The sequence below is a fragment of the Pantherophis guttatus genome, chromosome 2 (genome assembly GCF_059756535.1).
Source record: "Pantherophis guttatus breed Tessera chromosome 2, ASM5975653v1, whole genome shotgun sequence".
NCBI classification, from domain to species: Eukaryota; Metazoa; Chordata; class Lepidosauria; order Squamata; family Colubridae; genus Pantherophis; species Pantherophis guttatus.
In genome coordinates, this window is record NC_142064.1 from 69,594,529 (window position 1) to 69,614,492 (window position 19,964).

Sequence of the window (19,964 nt, forward strand, 5' to 3'; positions counted from 1 at the left end):
CATGAGTATTAAAGTAGAAATAATGAAAGAGCTTTAGCTCAAGAATGGTTTTGTGGACTTCTGATAAATATATCATCTTTGTAAATCTATAAAGAAACACTTGCTTGAACAGTTTTCTCTTTTGTTTTAAAATTTTATACATATACATATATATATATATATATACATATATATATATATATATATATATATATATATATATATATATATATATAATCAGTATACATATACATATACATATACATACATACATACATACATACATATATACATACATACAGTACATATGTTTTCTTCTCTTATCGTAGGCCCTTTATGTGTATTTCTCCTCGGCCGGGTATTTTCTTAAGTAAACCAAGATTTTCAAAATGCAGCCATAGGTCAGTGAAATCCCATCCATTAGTTCTAGGCTTTATCAGATACTTGACTTGAGGGTGTGCCTAACTGATGAGGACTAATTAGTCCGAAATAGATCTATATTAGTCTCCCAAAAGTCAGCAAACTGCTTACTTGCTGTCTGATAAAGCCTAGAACTAGTGGATGGGATTTCACTGAGCTATGGCTGCATTTGAAAATCTTGGTTTACGTAGGAAAATACCCGCTGAGGAGAAATACATATGTCTAGCTCCCTGCCCCCACACCAGCAGATATTTTGGTGCCAACCTATCTACAAGACAAAGGCTGGGCAGCTTATCTACAACACATGATAGGATTAGCCCTCACTCAAGATCCAAAACCAGGACAAAGCCATTAAGCCATAATAGGAATTGCCCAAAGCCCCTTCATTACATCATCACCCAGCAAGATTCAACCAGGCCTGAGACAACCTACAAAGTTACCCCTGCATAGCCCCATGGGAGTCTGACAACCAATCAGAATACATTTCTTACACAGGAACAGGAAGCTCCATGGTGGGGCCCAAGAGAGGGTATAAATCTCTCTCTCACACACTTTTTTTTCCCCCCAGGACCTCAAACCACACACACACACACACACACACACACACACCACAAATTCAATCAAATTAATTTTACCTTTACAAGGTCCTCTCTGAAATGAAATGTCATCTATAGCAATGTCACTTCTTATTGATATTCCACGAATTGCTTCAAATATAATCTGCATTTTTTAAAAAAGCATAATTTATGAATAGAGTTTGATTTTATAGAAATGTATAAAGTACTGTACATACAAGATAGTAATTTCCATATAGGTATGTACATTTTTGCTGTCTCTCAAAAAACAGTAAATTATAACTAAATGGAGTAGAAGAAAGCTGTTAAATGAATATCTCTCCTGCCCTCTCCAGGCATGTTCTGGAAAGTTTGACGATCCTTAGGAATAGGATCGTCCTATTAAATAAAAATGTGCAGCTGTTCAAAATTTACTGTTAAAATATTACATTTGCTCCATTAATACCTTTGTGTTATTTGGGCCTCTTTCCTCCTCTCTCAGATTCTCCTGAGAATCTTACTTTTCATAAAGATTGACCAATCTTTCAGACAAACTGAGGCCAAGAAAATCCTACCACATAAGTTTCCTTCGAGATATATTCTGTTGTCCCTTCCCAGGAATTATTTAATATCTTTCCTCTCAATGAGTGAACCTTTTTTTTTTAAAAAAAAATGTAATGTTTCTTCTCATATATTTTCATTTTTTTTTAATTAGAAGAGAAAGGGAAAGTTGTTATTTATCCTCCGCATAAGACACTTGATAGCAGAGACAAGGGTTTCAGGGTAGAAGTACCATCTTACACATCAAAGCAATGATATTCCACATTCTCTGTACTCTGCCTTGTTCAACAAGAAATAACTTCACTGGAAGAGCCTCTATCTGTGCCTTCATTAGCTGGATGTAAAGGCTCCACCAGCCTTACATTTACTTAGAGGCCTGAAGGCCACTACTCCAGATTCAGAGCAAACCTGTACGTATATTTTTTAGAAGAATTTACTTTTAGAAGCAAGAATTTTGGTTGCATCAAAATGTATTCTTCCCCCAACAGAATAACTTTCCTTTCCCTCTAATCTGGGGAGATTCCCTCTAATCTGGGGAATTGAAAGACGGTTCATGAGCACAGATCTGTACACACTTGGACTGAACCACATTGGCTGTTTTCTCAAAGAAATATATAACTGTTGCTTTGACATTTACATTCCTGCATCTCTTCCTTCAGACTATTATATGTAACTGAAATCCAAACTCTACAACATTAGATCTACACATTTAAATTAAAACTGGGTAGAGATATATATAGTTAGTACTATGAGCAAATAGCCGATTGAAATTGTTTGTTAGATTTGTGAAGTGTAAAGGATAAATGTTTTATCGAATTTCTCCTTTTTTGTGTATAGTTTTTAGACTACTTGAAAAACGGTTATACAGTGAAGAGTGGAGCATTTTACAAACCTCTCCTTCAGTATCGCCTTCCTAAGTAAGGACAAAAACATTGCATAGCATCTATGAAAATAGCTACAAAAAATTCTCCTAAATATAATTTTGAAAACAAACTCTCCATCAAATTAAATAAGAACCTTAGGAAAAAATACGTGAGAATTTCTGTGCATCACATCTGATACAGCTATGATTTTTAATGACAGACAGGCTTATTTTAGTTGCTTATACAATCAGTTTAGACTCAATTAATTGAAGACTATCCAGTGCTATTTTAAATTGTCATGCTTCAGTCTCATTTTTTCCTTACAAGTCTTGGGTAATTTACGACTGTTACTAGCATTTAACAAACTTGTCAACTGGAAAATTATCTCCCCAAATTTTCTGGGCTATAAGTTAAACAAATACAGATTCCTATAAAGGTCTTGTTAACTTACCTGATGAGATTTATCACATGTATATTCTATTAGGCCCCTTAACCATGAGATGCTTTGTTCACCACGTCTTCTCCAGATGAGGATCTCCTTTTTAGAACCATGCATTTTCAAATAAACATTTAACAGTCCGGTCCCACGTCCATACATATGATAAAAAAATATAAGGCACTGATGACCAAATGTCTTTCGTAATAAGGTTGAAATAAGTTGTGCCTTCTGTCCATAGATCATATTAGAAGCTTCTATATACATGTAATGTCCTTCAAAAAGAAAATATATTAAAGTATATTTTAAGATATTTTATCATTCATATAGAGTCTGAATTTTACTAGAAACAACAGTCTCCTTTCCATCACTTTTGAGAGGTTTTTTTACACCTCAAAAGTACACGTATTTCCAATATGAATTAACTTCTCTCAAATCTTACCCAAAATTATCGGAGAAGTCTGGAAAAAGTACCATAACAATTATCTTATTTATTGAAGAATGTTCAGGATAAGATTTTATTAGCATAAAAATTAAAAAATGAAGGAATAGTTTTCTCTATTTTTAAGCATGGAAATCCTGATCTGAATGTTTAATAGAAAAAAATAAGTATCAAGTGTTCTCATTTAGATTACAAATCTTATCTTGGAATAAAAACTATTCTTATTTGATATTTCATTATATTGTTTAGGTCTTATCATCATTTAAACTATAACTTACCTACCCCAGTAGTGTGGTCTCCTGTTGGACCAGTATAAGATGTAGGAGTTGGACTTCTCCTCCTATGCCAACCATGCCGATTTCTTGGTTGCAGAGTAAATGCACACTCGTTTTTTTCAAAGGTACATTCTTCAGGAAAAACAGGTGGTATATCTACCAAATACATACAGTAAAATGTAGTTATGTTTAAGTATATTTAAATATATCTAATTGACCTATGTAAAACTCCTGGTATGGATAAGGCTATCCATTTTATTCAACTGGACTTGGTATAGAAACTGCTTTTCTATCTGAATTTATTAATTTAATGTTCCTTTACTCATTATTTTTTTTAAAAAACCAATACCACATTATATTTTCTGCTTTCTAAAAATTCCAGATACTACTTTTCTAAGTAAATATGATTTTTCATTTAAAATAGACTTTATAAGTAATAACATTTACTTAGTCGCATGTTTTATAATTTGGCTGGATATTGCTAAGATAAGAGGTAATTACTAATAGAAAAACCATGTAACTATTCATGGTTTAGTTAATTCAAATTTCACTACAATACCTTGAGTTTACTCAGGATTTATTAATTTATCTTGTCACAGCCAAATGTGACCATAGCAATTTACAAAGTACCGTGTTTCCCCGAAAATAAGACCCTGCCTTATATTTTTTTGCCACCAAAAAAAAAGGCACTAGACCTTATTTGGGGGGGGGGATTTGTCCACTGACTCATCTAACTTGTGTGTGTCACCCCTGGCCTCCTTTTCACTGTCAGAGGCCTTCAGGAACTTCAGCCAGCAAGGCTTTCCTGAAGGCCTCTGCAGCCGATGACAGAGCTCCAGATCAATCCGGAGCTCTGTTACCGGCTACAGAGGCCTTCAGGAAAGGCTTTTAGGAAAGACTTGCCGGCTGCAGAAGAAATGGGCAGAGATGTGTGAGGCCTGGCTGCAACTGTCTGAAGGTAAGTAGTAGTCCACCCCCCCCCATCCCTACCATAGCTTAATTTTTACACGTGCACCCTGGAGTGGGTGTGGTCTTAATTAGAGCTTATTTTAGGGGTAGGGCTTATATTGGGCACACATGTAAAAATCAAGCTACGACTTACTTTCCGAGTAGGTCGTATTTTCGGGAAAACATGGCATATAGAAAATAACTAAAGCATTCATGAAAACTCTAATTTAAAATGGCTTAAATCAATCAAATCACATGATAATGGAACAAAAACATGGACTATCATATTGAATCAATATAGGCATTAACAGCTAATTCTACAATATACAACTAAATTTTTGGTATTTTGCTAAAGCTAATCAGAGATAGCGCTAGTCTGATTTTGGGGGACTACCACTACTATGAGGAGCATCTTTCTGGAGCCCCTGTAACTGTCAATCGTTCAGGACAATTCTTACAGTAGGTTGGATTCTTATTTTGTATATATGGAGACAGACAGACATAGACATAATGGACATTTATGCTAATGAAAGGTACCCATTTCCCCTGTATCTAAATCCCAATTTAAATGCAGATCTACCCAATTTTTTTTTAAGAGCAAGTATAGGAGTGTTTTGGAATTTGATAGAAGAAATTCTGTTTCTTTATAGGAATTTCTTGGGCATACTGAACACTCTTTGTACTCTTATTAGTTCCAATGCATGTGTCTCTGCTCAAGTACTAAAACATGAATAAACTGTGAATTTGCATCCACACCATTAAAATGGAGAAAAGCATAGTTTTTAAACTTAAATCTATATGGAATAGTGTATGATAACCTGAAACAAATATATAAATTAGGGGAAAGTTATACCAAACAGATCACTAATATCAGAAAGTTTACATCAATGGTAATAAATATACATACTACAGATTTGAAATGTAATTAATTTTACCAGCACTATGACAGCTTCCCAAATTCACTGATATATCATCTAGTGCCACTATTCCACAATCCCAAAAGTTTCTACACCAGCTCAGAAACACCACCTGAAATGTGCACAAAAATACAGTCAATCTTAATTTTTCCAAGCCCATTTCCCCCAAAATGCTCTTTTAATCAGTTGACTTCTATAAAGCATTTGAAAGAGATGCTTTATAAAGCATATTAAATATTTGAACACACATTCCTTGAACTGCTTCAACATCCTTTGAAATTTGCTTCAAAGGATGTCAGTACATATGGGCATGCATTCACTTTACTCATGATCTTAAACAAAATGTTCTCAATCTATGTACATATCACAGACAGTAAGAGACAAATCTTGAAGCTAACATTTTCCCAATATTTGTGGGAAAAATGTATTGCTTACTACAACTAATTTGCAATCTCAAATGCTCTGAATACATGAAGCAATCAATTTGTATTTCTTGCATTATTTTGTCAGTTATATGTAAAGAAAATATTCATTTTCATTTCATTTCCATTTTAGCACAAATCTGAATTAAACAGCAATTTGGCTTATCCAGATTTTTCATTAATGAAACAGCTAAGAAATTCCTAGCTAATTTTCCACTGTGCTGCTCCTCCAATCCATGGACGGGTAGCTTCTCCTTAGTTGCTGGGCAGAACTGAGTGCTGATCTCCTTCCTGCAAACTGGCCACGCCCACGCTGTCCAATCAGCTCCAGTCTTTCTCACTCAGTTGCTGTGAGAACTTGTTTTTCTGAGTGCTCTACAGTTTAAACTGAATTTAATTCCTTGTTTATTATTTTGGTTTATTATTTTTGTCTCCTTCCCCTTCATTCCTTCGTTTATTGAAACCACCAATTTATTTGAGGCTGTTGGGGCGCGCGCGAGCCTGGGGCTCCAGGCCGTAGGCCCTGCCTAATTGATTAGGCCAGAGACCTCCGGATTCGACCCGGCTGGGCGGATCCGCGTGGACGCCGTTGATCGCCGCCATTGTCATCGAGGCGGTAGGTCAGGAGTCGTCACAACGCGAGTCACTGGCGACTCCGTTTCAATAAGATTCAAGTTAAATTGGCCGGGAGAGGAGCGAACAGCTGAGAGGCGCTTCGCGCGCCCGGCGTTCTTATTGCCGCTTCGTTGCCGTGAACTCAATTTAAAATTGCCCGGGAGAGGGAGCGAACAGCTGAGAGGCGCTTCGCGCGCCCGGCATCCCTATAGCCGCTTCTCGCCGGATCGCAAGTCGGGGAGGCGCTGCTTCGCGGGCACGATCACGGCTGTGTTGGCTTGGCTGCGAAGAGGAGCGATCAGGCGCAAGGGCGCCCTTTGCCTTCTGTCAGAGTTTCCCGCCGGGACAGACATCGGAGCGACGGCCGCCATTACAGAGGCGGCGGCGGCCATTTTGTGAAAGATTGCGGGCCCTTACAAAACCCTGGGATTGCTTTGGTGGCTATAAACAATCGCAGGGCTAATATATTACGGGCTTGAGCTCAGCGGCTTCTGAGCCTTTGACCCACTTCTCCAGGGGCTCTTTCAGGGTGGAATTTTCTATCTCTACCACCCTGTGTTGAGGCCTGTCTGCCCTAAAGCCAGAGCTCAGCGACTTCTGAGCCTAGTGCTGCTTAATCTGCGGGACACACACACTCAACTGTTGAGAGTCCTGGTCAGTTGCCTTATTTCGCCCTCCTGTCAATCAATATGGCGGATATTCCTCTATCTTCTGACTCTGATTTAGACTGCTCCCCTCCACGACCTCAACAGCAGGCTCGTACAAGCAAAGCCAAGACCAGACAGCGCAAAGGGTCTACAAGGGCTGAGCAACGCAGACATCAAATTTTGGAAAAACAGTTTGAAAGGGCACGACAGGAATTATCGACTCAGGGACAGCCCTCCACCATGGATGATGGAGCAGGTCCTTCCAGAGCCTCTCAAGTGAGACCCAATTCAGGCAGAGAGACTTTGCAACCCCTTTCCAACCTTTGCCACTCCAGGGGCGTGTCTATGTCACTGCCTGATGTGTCACACCAATCCGTACCAGCCGGTTCTTCTGCTCAACGTCGTCTACCTGAAGCGACCTTTACACCGACGGCTGCTGGTCTTCGACCTGAAACATCGGACAATCCAGTTAATTTTCAAGCAGCCTTGTCGGATGCGTTGGCTAAGATTCTTGCAGCTGGAATACAGCAGGGAGCAGTGGGTGCCGCTCCTCATCCAATTGATCCACCGGTTCCAGCTCGTGCTGAACCCAGACCTGTACATGTTACTACTCACCAGAAAGATGATGATTCCTCGGATGAATTTGAATCAGGAGAGATTTGCCCGGAGGACGTTGAATTTTCGGAGGACGAAGGACTCCCACCGGATAAACCTGTCTTCACTAGTCTCTTCCGTCCTTCTGTATTTAAATCCTTGCTCCACAAAGCCAAAATCACCACAAAGTTTGGCATTTCGGAGCAACCGGACAGTACTTCTCAATCATCATCATCAACTCCACATGATGCTCTTTTTCACGTGTCAAAACCGGATCAAGACGTCATTCCTTACCCACCGTTATTCTCGAATGTCATCAATTCTGCCTTTGGCCAACCTGGCTCCTTATCTTCACCCAGTGGCATAGATAAACGGCTTTATGCTTCCGCAAAAGAACTAGAAGATACATTGGCCTTACCTTTGGTGGATTCCCCAGTGGCTAGTCTGTCCACCTCTTCTTTATTGACCTCAGACATTGTGGATGGTCTCAGGGCTGAAGACCGTAAAATGGAGCTCGGATTTCGGAAAGCGCACCAGGCGGCGGCTTGGGCAATAAAGGCGGCCACAGCAACATCGTTTTTTAATCGCGCTGCTTTAATCTGGCTCAGGCAATTGCAGGAGAGATTACCTCCTGATGATACACGGCTACATCAGGACATTAATAAGTTAGTGGCCGCAACGGAGTATTCAGCCGACGCCTCGCTCACAGCGGCCAAATTCGCCTCCAGATCCATGGCAGCATCTGTGACAAATCGCCGTTTGTTTTGGCTCCGTAACTGGAGAGCGGATGCCAGAGCTAAATGGAAGTTGGCGTCGGCCCCCTACTCAGCTCCTTCTCTCTTTGGTGCCGCACTCGAACCTATCTTGATAGAGGACAAGGATAAACGCAAAGTCCTCCCGTCCTCCTTTCGTAGACCTGAGAGGAGATACACCCCTTACTCTCAGCGTCAGCCCTTTCGGGCCTACTCAGGGTCAGGCGGACCCTACTTATCTCGACCATATTTCCAGTCTTCGGATAGGACCACCGACAGGCATCAATTCCGAGACAGGTCCAGGGGCCAGTCCCAGCCAAAGCGCCCCTTCCGAGGATCCAGTTACCGACAGGCTCGCAGGGGCAAGTGACGCCCCCAAGTCAGGTCCTATTGGGGGTCGACTCCAGCTCTTCCACCTCCAGTGGGACCTTTCAACATCGGACGCCTGGATCAGGTCCACGATCCAGCAGGGCCTTCGCATCGAATTCCACTCCACTCCACCCATCAGGTTTCGCACCTGTCCTGTCCCGCATTGTTCCCTAAAGAGGAAACTCATGGACTCGGAGATATTCCATCTTCTCTCAATCAAAGCGATAGAGCCGGTGCCCCAGGGACAGGAATGCACTGGATTTTACGCTACCTTGTTTCTGGTGCCCAAGTCATCGGGGGGTCACAGAGCCATCTTGAACCTAAAAGGACTCAACCGATATGTTCGGTATCGCAGGTTCAAGATGCAGTCTCTTCGTTCGATTCTGACGGCTGTCAGACCCAACGACTTTCTACAATCTGTGGACCTGCGCGAGGCCTACTTACATGTCCCAATACATCCGGCCCACCGTCGTTACCTGAGGTTTACCTACAACAACCACCACTATCAATACCGCGCGATGCCTTTCGGGTTATCATCGGCGCCCAGGACCTTCACCAAACTGGTGGAGGTAGTGGCAGCGGCGGTCAGGACTCACGCAATCCGCTTAATGTGTTACCTGGACGATATCATCGTCATGTCGCATTCCCCGGATCAAGCAATGAAGGACATGAAGTTGGTGTTGGAGATATTCCAGGCCCACGGTTTTTCCATCAACCGTCAAAAGAGCCATATGTACCCAACGACCCGCCTCCAACATTTGGGAGCGATAATCGATTCACAACTGGGCCAGGTCTTTTTGTCCCCGACCCGCATTCAGGACCTCAGAACGATGGTCACACAGGTACAGGACCAGAGGAAAGTGCCACTACTCCTCTTATCTCAACTGCTAGGGAAGATGGTGTCCTGCATATCCATCGTGCCGTGGGCTCGCAGGCATGCCCGCCCCCTGCAGTGGCGACTACTTCCCTTTCAGAGACAGGGCCGCAGCACCTCCAGTTTTCCGATTGTCTTACCTCCTCAGGTTCGCCTATCTCTTCGGTGGTGGAGGTCTCCCGCACTTCAGAAGGGGTGTCTGTTTCTCGAACCCAACCGACTGGTCCTGACATCAGACGCAAGTCTTCGGGGTTGGGGTGCCCACCTACAGGACGCGGTGGTACAAGGTCAGTGGTCTCAGGCGGAGCAGGCGAACAGCATCAATTGGCTGGAATTGAGGGCTGTTCGCCTCGCATTACGCCACTTCCGTCACGTTCTAGAGGGACAACATGTGCTGGTCCGAACGGACAACATCACCACCAAGGCACACATAAATCGAGAGGGGGGCACACGCTCCAGGGCCTTGATGATGGAGTCCGAGAGACTGTTAGCCTGGGCGGAGCTCCACACAGCATCTCTGGTGGCAGACCACATTTCGGGACAGTCCAACGTGAAGGCAGACTGGCTAAGCAGGGTGCACATCGACCCTGCGGAGTGGAGCCTGAACCACGCCATCTTCGAGCAGCTGACACACAGGTTCGGCCGACCTCAGGTAGACATGTTTGCCACAGCCCAGAACGCCCAGCTACCCCGCTTCTACTCACGCTATCCAAGCGCACGATCAGAGGGCAGCGACGCGCTACGTTGCCAGTGGCCCACCGGACTTCTTTATGCCTTTCCCCCAATTCCTTTAATCCCTCGCTTAATTCGGAAACTGATCCGAGAAGGTGCAGAGCTGTTGCTGATAGCCCCGCTATGGCCTCGGAGACCCTGGTATGCGGATCTACTGGAACTCTCCATCGCCCCGCCTTGGACGTTACCGGTCCGGACGGACTTGCTAAGCCAGGGGGTCGTCGTCCACCCAGATCCGCAATGGCTCCGATTAACCGCCTGGCGTTTGAGCGGCTCCAGTTACAGAAGGACAGACTGTCCGTTGGGGTCATCTCTGTGATTCAATCAGCCAGACGTCCCTCCACGACACGAATTTACGAGGCTTCGTGGCGTGCCTTTACAACCTGGTGCCTGGGGCACCATGTGGACCCCACCTCTCCAGATATCCCAGATGTGTTGGACTTCTTACATGATGGCCTTTCCAAAGGCCTCGCCCCAGCGACGTTGAGACGCCAGGTGGCTGCACTTTCCACTGTTATCGTCTGCGAGCGCCACCGCTCTCTCTCTTTGAATCCCAGAATCCGGGCGTTTTTGCACGGTGCCACTAACATCTCACCACCAGTGGTGCATAGGTACCCTTCATGGGACCTTCCACTAGTTCTTAAAGCTCTAACTTCAACACCGTTTGAACCTTTAGCATCTATATCTCTGAAATTTCTTACCTTCAAAGTCGCCTTTCTTCTGGCGATCACGTCCGCGCGGCGGGTGTCGGAACTCGCCGCTCTATCCATACGCAAAGAACTCTGTATTTTTCACAGCGACAGGGTTGTCCTGAGGTTGGACCCAGCGTTTGTACCAAAAGTCAATTCGCTGTTTCACAGAACCCAGGAGGTGATAATACCCGACTTTTGTCCGAATCCTCATCACCCGTCAGAGACTCTATGGCACACTCTGGACGTGCGTCGCGCTCTTCGTCGCTATATCAGGCGTACAGAATCCTTCCGACAAACCGAGGCATTGTTTGTTTCCTTTCATCCTTCTTCAATGGGGCGGAAAGTATCGACAGCTACCGTAGCCCGCTGGATCAAGGCCTGCATAGCGACTGCCTACAACGTTCAAGACCGACCTCGTCCTTCACACATTTATGCTCACTCTACTAGGAGTGCGGCCGCCACGGCAGCTTGGACTACACAAGCTTCGGTTCTGGAGATTTGTCGGGCGGCTTCCTGGTCCTCCGCTTCGTCGTTTATTCGACATTATAAAATTGATTTGTATGCTTCGGCTGAAGCTTCCTTTGGTCGCAGGGTTTTACAACAGGTGGCCACAGCCCAGGACTCTGAGAGCAGACAGCCCCCTCCCTGAGCAGTGAACTTGGGTACATCCCGTCCATGGATTGGAGGAGCAGCACAGTGGAAAAAGGACGTTGTCTCACCTGAACGTCCATTTTCGATGTGCTGCGACTCCAATCCATACCCACCCTTGGGCTTCTGCTAGATTTGGACTTGTGACAGTTGTGTTTATTGTTCCAGTTTGAGTTATTCAAGTTGTGTTCTAGCGCCTTCGTGAGGAAAGACTGGAGCTGATTGGACAGCGTGGGCGTGGCCAGTTTGCAGGAAGGAGATCAGCACTCAGTTCTGCCCAGCAACTAAGGAGAAGCTACCCGTCCATGGATTGGAGTCGCAGCACATCGAAAATGGACGTTCAGGTGAGACAACGTCCTTTCTATGGTATTACTAGAACTTGAAACATGTATAGAATATTTATATTTGAGGTTATTATTTCAAATTATATTTGTTCTGTAGGTGAAATCAGTATACAAACAATTGAAGTAGAAATATTATTCAGGCATTTGAGACTTTCCTCAAAAGAACACAATAATGATCTGTGGAGTCCTTGATACTCTCTGGCTTGATAGTTTGCTTGCAGATGTTTCATTACCTGACTACGGTAGGTAATTTTGTTTTATTTTTCTTTTCAAATGGCAGCTATTGGAATTGTATGTAGGCAGTTTTTTGGGTATTGCCAGAAGGATCTTTCAATTCCCTACCATCTAGGTCCAAAAATAACTTTCAATCAGAGTAACCAATGCCATTTCCATTCCATGACCAGATCAGAATCCTTACTGGTAGAGATCTAGATAATCTGCTTCCTATAAGGAAGGGGCTTCTTCAGGAAAGAGTTGTACTCATAACATCCCCCATAGCAGATGACACTTAGATTTACCTCCCTCCCCCTCTCTCTCTCTCTCTCTCTCTCTCTCTCTCTCTCTCTCTCTCTCCCCCTCCCTCCCTCCCTCCCTCTAACTTAAACTTACAAAGAAATGTCTAAAAAACACAACTAAAAGCAATTACAATAGCAAATTTATCTGGTTAAAAGCATTATGGAAACAAATTGGTTTCCAGCCAGAACTGTATATAGAAATGATATTGAAGTTCTTTTACAAAAGTTTGTAAAATTGTTTTACAATTTTATTGTGATTATATTATTGTTTCTGCAGAAAGCAACATTGTTCAAACATGGCTGAAATTATGGTCCTTGGCGCTCTCTGAACTTGGTTTTCTTGCAGACATTTCATTACTAAACTAGATAACCTAGTTTGGTAACGAAATGCCTGCAAGAAAACCATCAAGCACATAGAGTACCAAGGACTTAAAGTTCAATCCCAAGATACAAATATTCTCTTCTATCAATGGCTGAAATTTCATAAGCAACTCAGTATTTCAATGAATTAATGTCCTTTTTATACTTGCTTTCTAGAAAAAAAATTCCCTGAATTCTAGAAAAAGCACATAATAGCAAGGAGTGTGTTCTTTTATACTAGGAATTAAGATTTTGTTACAGACAACCTGAGGTATAATAAAAATGAATATAAATAATATAAATTATCTATTTTTTGTTTTACGTTTATTGCATTTGATTTAATTACACAAAGCAATTACACAAATGTTCTAAAATGGTGTTTTTCAAGTAGCTCATTAATGTTAGTGGCCAGTTTCTTCTATATTAAATATTGTAGTGCCAGTAATTGGTTTAGAGAGCTAATTTCAAATAGATACTCCAAAATGAACTCATCCCTGGAAACCATGCTTTACAGCTTTTCCAGCTGAAATGACAAAGACTGAATATTAAATATTCACTATTTCTTATTTGAGGAAAAATGAAGAATAAAATACATTATCAAAGAGTTTCTGATGGCTGCAATTCTTAAATTGGAGAAGCTGTAGAAGAATGCAATGGAAAGATCTTATTCTCTTGTGCTATGTGACATTCAAGGATGGCCAAGACTCAACTTGGCTGCTGAGGGTGTTTACTATTTCTATAGACACTTGGAAAGGAAAAATCAAAGTTGCATAAAATCAGCTGCAGGGAAGATGAAGTAAATGTTGGTTGTGATCTACCAGTATTTATGCTATATAGTGGACTGCTATAAAGATTCTAAACTTAGAATCTTTTGATCTGCAACATATATTCCCAGATAATATAAGCAAACATTACATTAGCAGCCATGGAAGTAGCTATTCATTTTACTCTATGCACACAAAGCACATTATTAATACATTTGTCACAATTGGCATTAATATTTTAAATTTGCTTTCCATTTGGGTCAAAATTATTAAAACAAGATGTATGCACTTCTCTCTGGTACAGTTTAAAAATGTCATAAACCTACTAATATCTTCAGTATGAATGACATATTTGCATATGAACTGATCTTCAGATGAAGTAAGTGTAATATGTGGCTACATGAGGTTACTTTCAAATTTTTCATTTATAATAACATGGTCCCAAATTACATAGTCTTCTTAGTCAACAAAAGTTTCAAATACGTCTGGTGTGAATAAGTAGACAACGTATGTCACAAAAAATGATCATAATGTGATTTTAGTATTGTATACTATTCAGTGTCTGGGTGCAGCATTTCCACTGATATTTTTGTCATGCAAACTGTTAGTAGGATTTCAAGTTCTAATTTAACTAAATGAATCTAAACAAACAATGCCAGAACTCTTCTTTCCAGAAGCGGATAACACCATCAAAATTAAAACTTGCATTTTTATTTAATTAATTGATTTTTTTCCCCTATACAACCTCCTGCCACACAAACCATATAGTGACTGCCCTTCTATCTGTGGTCACATTACCATCTGTCAGGATAATTGTACTGACTTTTACTGGAAAAGACAGAAGATGAACAAATCCTTTTGCCCTTTTTTCACAGAGTCGTTATGACTCATTTAGGAGAAACTGAAAATAACAGTATCTGAGACAGAAAACATTGGTTGTTACCTTGCAAGGCATGGGCTTTCTGAAGGTGATTTCAGCTTGAGTCCAGACTCTTTGGGGAGTTTCTGAGACAGACCAGATTTTTTCTTGAACAATATGGTTTTCTTCAAAGATATAAACAGCCAGAGAATCTCTCATTTTGAAAAAGCCAAACAAAGCATAATAAAATCTCAGACAATATTGTAAGTTTTCTGGCAGTGTTGGACTATATAAGCGGCCAATATATCCAGGTTGCGATGTAAACTTTGTATTTGCCAGCAAATAGAAACCTGAAATGCAATGCAATGTTTAAATCATTTCAAGCAATTTACTCCTTCTGGGATATTTCTAGGTATTATATTGGACTTCCACTGGCATGTCTGCAAGCTAGGGCTGCTATATACAGTAAAACCATGTCTCTAAAGAGCCATTTTGTGCAAAAATACCTTAAATAATCTTTCCAGGCTTGGGTATTTTTAGTTGCTGTTTTCCAGGTGTTACAGAGATTAAATACATGTTATTTTTATAGTTAAAGTTTACCCACCTTTTAAGACTAATATTGTTTCAATATTGTCATAATTATAGGAATGATAATTAGGTAATTAGGTTACATATACAGGTAATCCTCAGTTTATGACCACAATTGAGCCCAACATTTTTGTTGCTAAGCAAAGCAATTAAGTGATTTTTGTCCCATTCCATGACTTTTTGCCACAGTTAAACGAATCACTACCGTTATTATGCAGTCATTAAGCAAATCTGGTTTCCCCCATTGACTTTGCTTTTCAGAAGCTGGCTGAAAAGGTTACAAACGGTGATCACATGTCTGGGGACAGTGCAGCTTTCATAAGTACATGATAATTGCCAAGCGCCTACATTTTGATCATGTGACCATGGAATGATGGTTCAGTGGTTAAAGATACTGAGCTTGTCAACTGGAGAGCTAACAGCCCAGTTTCAAGACTCAAACTCTGCACAATAGGGTGAGCTCCTCATTACTTGCCCCAGTTCAAAAGCATTCAAATGCAAGTAGATTAATAAGTACCGCTACGATGGGAAGGTAACAATGTTATGTGCGCCTTTGGCTATAACCATGCTGACCACATGACTATGGAAATTGTCTTCTGACAACCCTGGCTCCCTCAGCCAAGAAACGGAGATGAACACCGTGCCCCAGAATCAGACTGAGAGGGAAACCTTTACCTTTTCGCCAGGGGGATGTGTAATAGTCATGAGTGTGAAAACTATCATAAATCACTTTTTCCAGTGGGGTTGTAACTTCAAACAGTCACTAAATGAATGACTGTTAGTCAAAGACTGCCTGCAATTTAATTTTCCTCTGAATTTTTCAATGAGCAGACCATTAAAAAACAAACAACATCCCCCCTCTTTTTCTGAAACTCATTATTAGATCTTCAGACATAAACAGCACTTTTGCACAAAACTAGACATCAATATATGTATATGGGTCCAGCTGAAACTGTTTCGTATATACTGCTATGTCATTTATCATATTAATGATTAATGTCTTGATTCGAAATGAAGCAATTCACCACAATTATTCTTTTAATAGAAAAGCTATTTTGGAGGTGAACTGGAATATCAGACTTTGAAGTTTGGCCAGTAGCTCTTTTCTCAGTGAATTTATATAGCAGGCTTATATCATCTCCGCCACTCCTTTCCTATTTGTCAGCATGTAATCACTTCTAGTAGGAGGGGGGAGCCCCATGTGTGAAAACTCTTTAAACTGAGATCTTGCTTTTGAGATTTCTGAAATAATACTTCATCTAAATTTATGTGAAGCTGGCACTAGGTGATCCAAGTTTCATAATGTTTGCAGAGTTACATTTATTACTGCATCTCTTCGTATGATCTGAAGTCACATACACAGTCTGATACCAAAGCAGAACAACTGAATAAATCCCAGGATTCTTACTTCAAGTATTTTGTTTAAGGCTCTTTCTTTAAGACACTCAAGATTTTTTTTTCTACATCCTGTAGTGGCTCAAGCCTGTCAAGAAATTGCTGAAATGTCCAGATTTCCCTCAAAGCTTCAGGAGATTCGGGTTGAATTCAGCATGTTGAAGAAGTTAACTTACCCACCCTATATATCTTCCAATAAAGAATGTTTACTTACCCGTGCCAGTAGTGTGGTCACCTGGTCTATATGCATTAGGCTTCACTTTTATCCTGCTCCAACCAGGACCATCCTTGTAATCTTGATAAAAATGGCAAAAATTATCCTCAAAAGTGCAACTTGCCTGTAAGGGAATGAAGGACGTGCCTAAGGGATAACAGATCAAATGGAAGATAATTGAAACTGCATACTTGAAAGAGTAAGTTGATAAATACTAGTAAAATCAGTAAGAAGGAATCAAGCTGTTTGTCCGTTAATAGCAGTTATGGATAGAAACCTTGAATAAAACATATCCAAAAGAGAATTAAAGATTCCCATAGAACCAAAAGATTTCCTCTACCCACATATTCACACGTAAATACAAGGCCAGAAAAGGAAATGTCTCTGATAATCTTATTTTCAGTGAAAGTAACTTGCATTGTCCAGTGGAAATAATTTATATCAAATAAAAAAGAAAAGTGGATAATACAACCATGGAAGATGTACAATGAGTCTATATTCAGTATCTGTTATTACCTCAGTAATAATATTTCTACCAGTAATGTTCAATTGTTTTAAAAAAGCAATTTTTAAAAATACTGCTTTCCTTAACATTGCACAAGCTGCACAGCTTGTTCATTTTTTATATACTCAACATTACCCAAATACAGACATCTTTATTCATCATGTGGGAGATGCAAAGCATTTTAATCATAATTTCTGAGATGAAAACACTATGAATTATACATCTATTTATACTGTAATGAGCTCCATTTTGTGAATTGCATCATTTTGCTTTAAAAGGTATCTCTTTAATATCCTAACTCAATTCCAGTAAGAAGATGAGGAATGTGGACTGCAGACAAGACTACAACATACAGATGGCTAGAGATACAGTTTATGACTGGCTATATCCATTCAAAAAAGTTCATCAATAATTTGTTCAGATAAAGCTTGTGTTGTGTGTGTCAACTCGCGAAGCTTTCCTGACCTCCCGAGTTGCCATAGGCAAGGGGATGGGAATTCACACCTCAGTCAAAACAAAACACATCCTAGCCGGCCCAAGTCAAGGCCATCTCCATGGAGACCCGCAACGGCCAGAAAGTGACTTCTAAGACCCGCGAAATTGCTTCGTTGGGGAATGTGACTGGTGACACACCCTGGGGGGAGGGGGCAACAGAGTCAGAGGCAAGGTGCGAACTAGGTGAAGTCAGAGTTGGCTTCATTTAGGCGTGCCGACATGGCGCTCCTAATAAACAACTGGATTTTTCTTGCAAAATGGCTTGAGGCTCCTGATTTTATTAGGGCATTGGTTGGAACCCTGACATCATGATTGTCCCTCATTATTTATAGGATGTTTTTTTCTTATGGATCTTTCCTATGTTTTTCACCAGTAATGGGAAAAATATGTGCACAGCACCTTTTTATTGATAAAGTCCTTTATGTTCGCAGAACTCTTTTTACTCAATAACAATTGATGTCCTAGTATCTATCTGTCTTTCTGTCTATCTATCTATCTCAGGAGTGTCAAACTTTATTTCATGGGTGGCCACATCAGGCTTGTTTGACCTTAGGGGGCCAGGGTGGGCACGGCCAGCTCGACGTCACTCATGTCCGGGGCACAGGTGGTGGCCTGAGCACTTAGCCAGTGAAAATGGGCTCCCAAGCTCCATTTTCAGCTGCGATGGCCTCCTGCAACCCTTTGCCAGAGAAAACGGAACTCAGGAAAGGCACACGCAACCCTACCTAGCTCCATTTTCATTGGCAGAGGTACCACAGGCCAATCTTTCACTGTTTCCAGGGCAGCCCTGTGGGCCAGATCTAAGCACCCTGCAAGCCAAATCCAGCCCCTGGGCTTTGAGTTTGGTAGCCCTGGTCTATCTTGTATACTACCCATCTCACGTTAAATCGACTATATCATATGAGGGAGATTACCAATGTTTGTTGATGGTGAAGGTATGTTGGGTTGTCTTAATGTGTAATAGCAATTAAATTAAGATTTGACAAAGAAAAATGTGTATTATAGAACATTGGGAAACTTGTACCTGTTTGATTGCTACAGAAAACTGGGGAGAAAGAAATGTCATCAAGAGCCAAATATCCTCCTTTGGCACTGCTGAAAGCAACTTCAAAAATAACCTGCAAAAATATCCAAGCATGGTTAGATTATAATTATACAAAATGTTATTTTGGTGATCAGATGCCTTGAAGAAGCAAATCCAATCATTCCCAGCTAACCCTTATTTATATACAAAGGAAAAAGTTTGAAGCCGTAGTTTTCTCAAATCATTTACTGCTTATGACTCAAATAATTTGGTTAATTTAAAATATGATCAAGGGGAGAAAAAAGAATAAAAAACATGTTTATGTTTAACAGAATAACAGAGTTGGAAGGGACCTTAGAGGTCTTCTAGTCCAACCCCCTGCTTAGGCAGGAAACCCTACACCACTTCAGACAAATGGTTATCCAATCTCTTCTTAAAAACTTCCAGTGTTGGCGCATTCACAACTTCTGGAGGCAATTTGTTCCACTGATTAATTGTTCTGTCAGGAAATTTCTCCTTAGTTCTAAGTTGCTTCTCACCTTGATTAGTTTCCACCCATTGCTTCTTGTCCTACCCTCAGGTGCTATGGAGAATAGCTTGACCCCCTCTTCTTTGTGGCAGCCCCTGAAATATTGGAACACTGATATCATGTCACCCCTAGTCCTTCTTTTCATTAAACTAGACAAACCGTTCCAGTAACCGTTCTTTATATGTTTTAGCCTCCAATCCCCTAATCATCTTTGTTGCTCTTCTCTGCACTCTTTCTACAGTCTCAACATCTTTTTTACATCGTGGTGACCAAAACTGGATGCAGTATTTCAAGTGTGGCCTTACCAAGGCATAAAGTGGTATTAACACTTCACGTGATCTTGATTCTATCCATCTGTTTATACAGCCTAGAACTATGTTGGCTTTTTTGGCAGCTGCAGCACACTGCTGGCTCATATTTAAATGATTGTCCACTAGGACTCCAAGATCCCTCTCACTACTATTGAGCAAGGTACCACATTTACTGTATCTGTGCATTTTGTTTTTCTTGCCTAAATGTAGAACCTTACTTTTTTCACCATTGAATTTCAATTTGTTAGATAGCGCCCAGTGTTCAAGTCTGTCAAGATCCTTCTGTATCTTAAGCCTATTTTCTGGAGTGTTAGCTATTCC

General features: G+C 41.1%; 1 protein-coding gene across 3 annotated transcripts in view; it reads right to left on the reverse strand.

Moving 5' to 3' along the window:
* Positions 1-19,964, reverse strand: part of MAMDC2 (MAM domain containing 2) — a 60,936-nt gene that overhangs the window by 1,430 nt on the left and 39,542 nt on the right. For 2 of the 3 annotated variants that reach the window (XM_060690539.2, XM_087886156.1), the window contains 7 exons: positions 18,804-18,897; positions 16,780-16,926; positions 14,667-14,932; positions 5,414-5,507; positions 3,534-3,686; positions 2,829-3,088; positions 1,035-1,119 (listed from right to left, as the gene is read on the reverse strand). In XM_060690539.2, coding sequence (XP_060546522.2) covers positions 1,035-1,119; positions 2,829-3,088; positions 3,534-3,686; positions 5,414-5,507; positions 14,667-14,932; positions 16,780-16,926; positions 18,804-18,897 — 1,099 coding nt within the window. The remainder of the gene's footprint in view (positions 1-1,034; positions 1,120-2,828; positions 3,089-3,533; positions 3,687-5,413; positions 5,508-14,666; positions 14,933-16,779; positions 16,927-18,803; positions 18,898-19,964) is intronic. The other variant, XR_015732245.1, reaches the window with a different exon arrangement.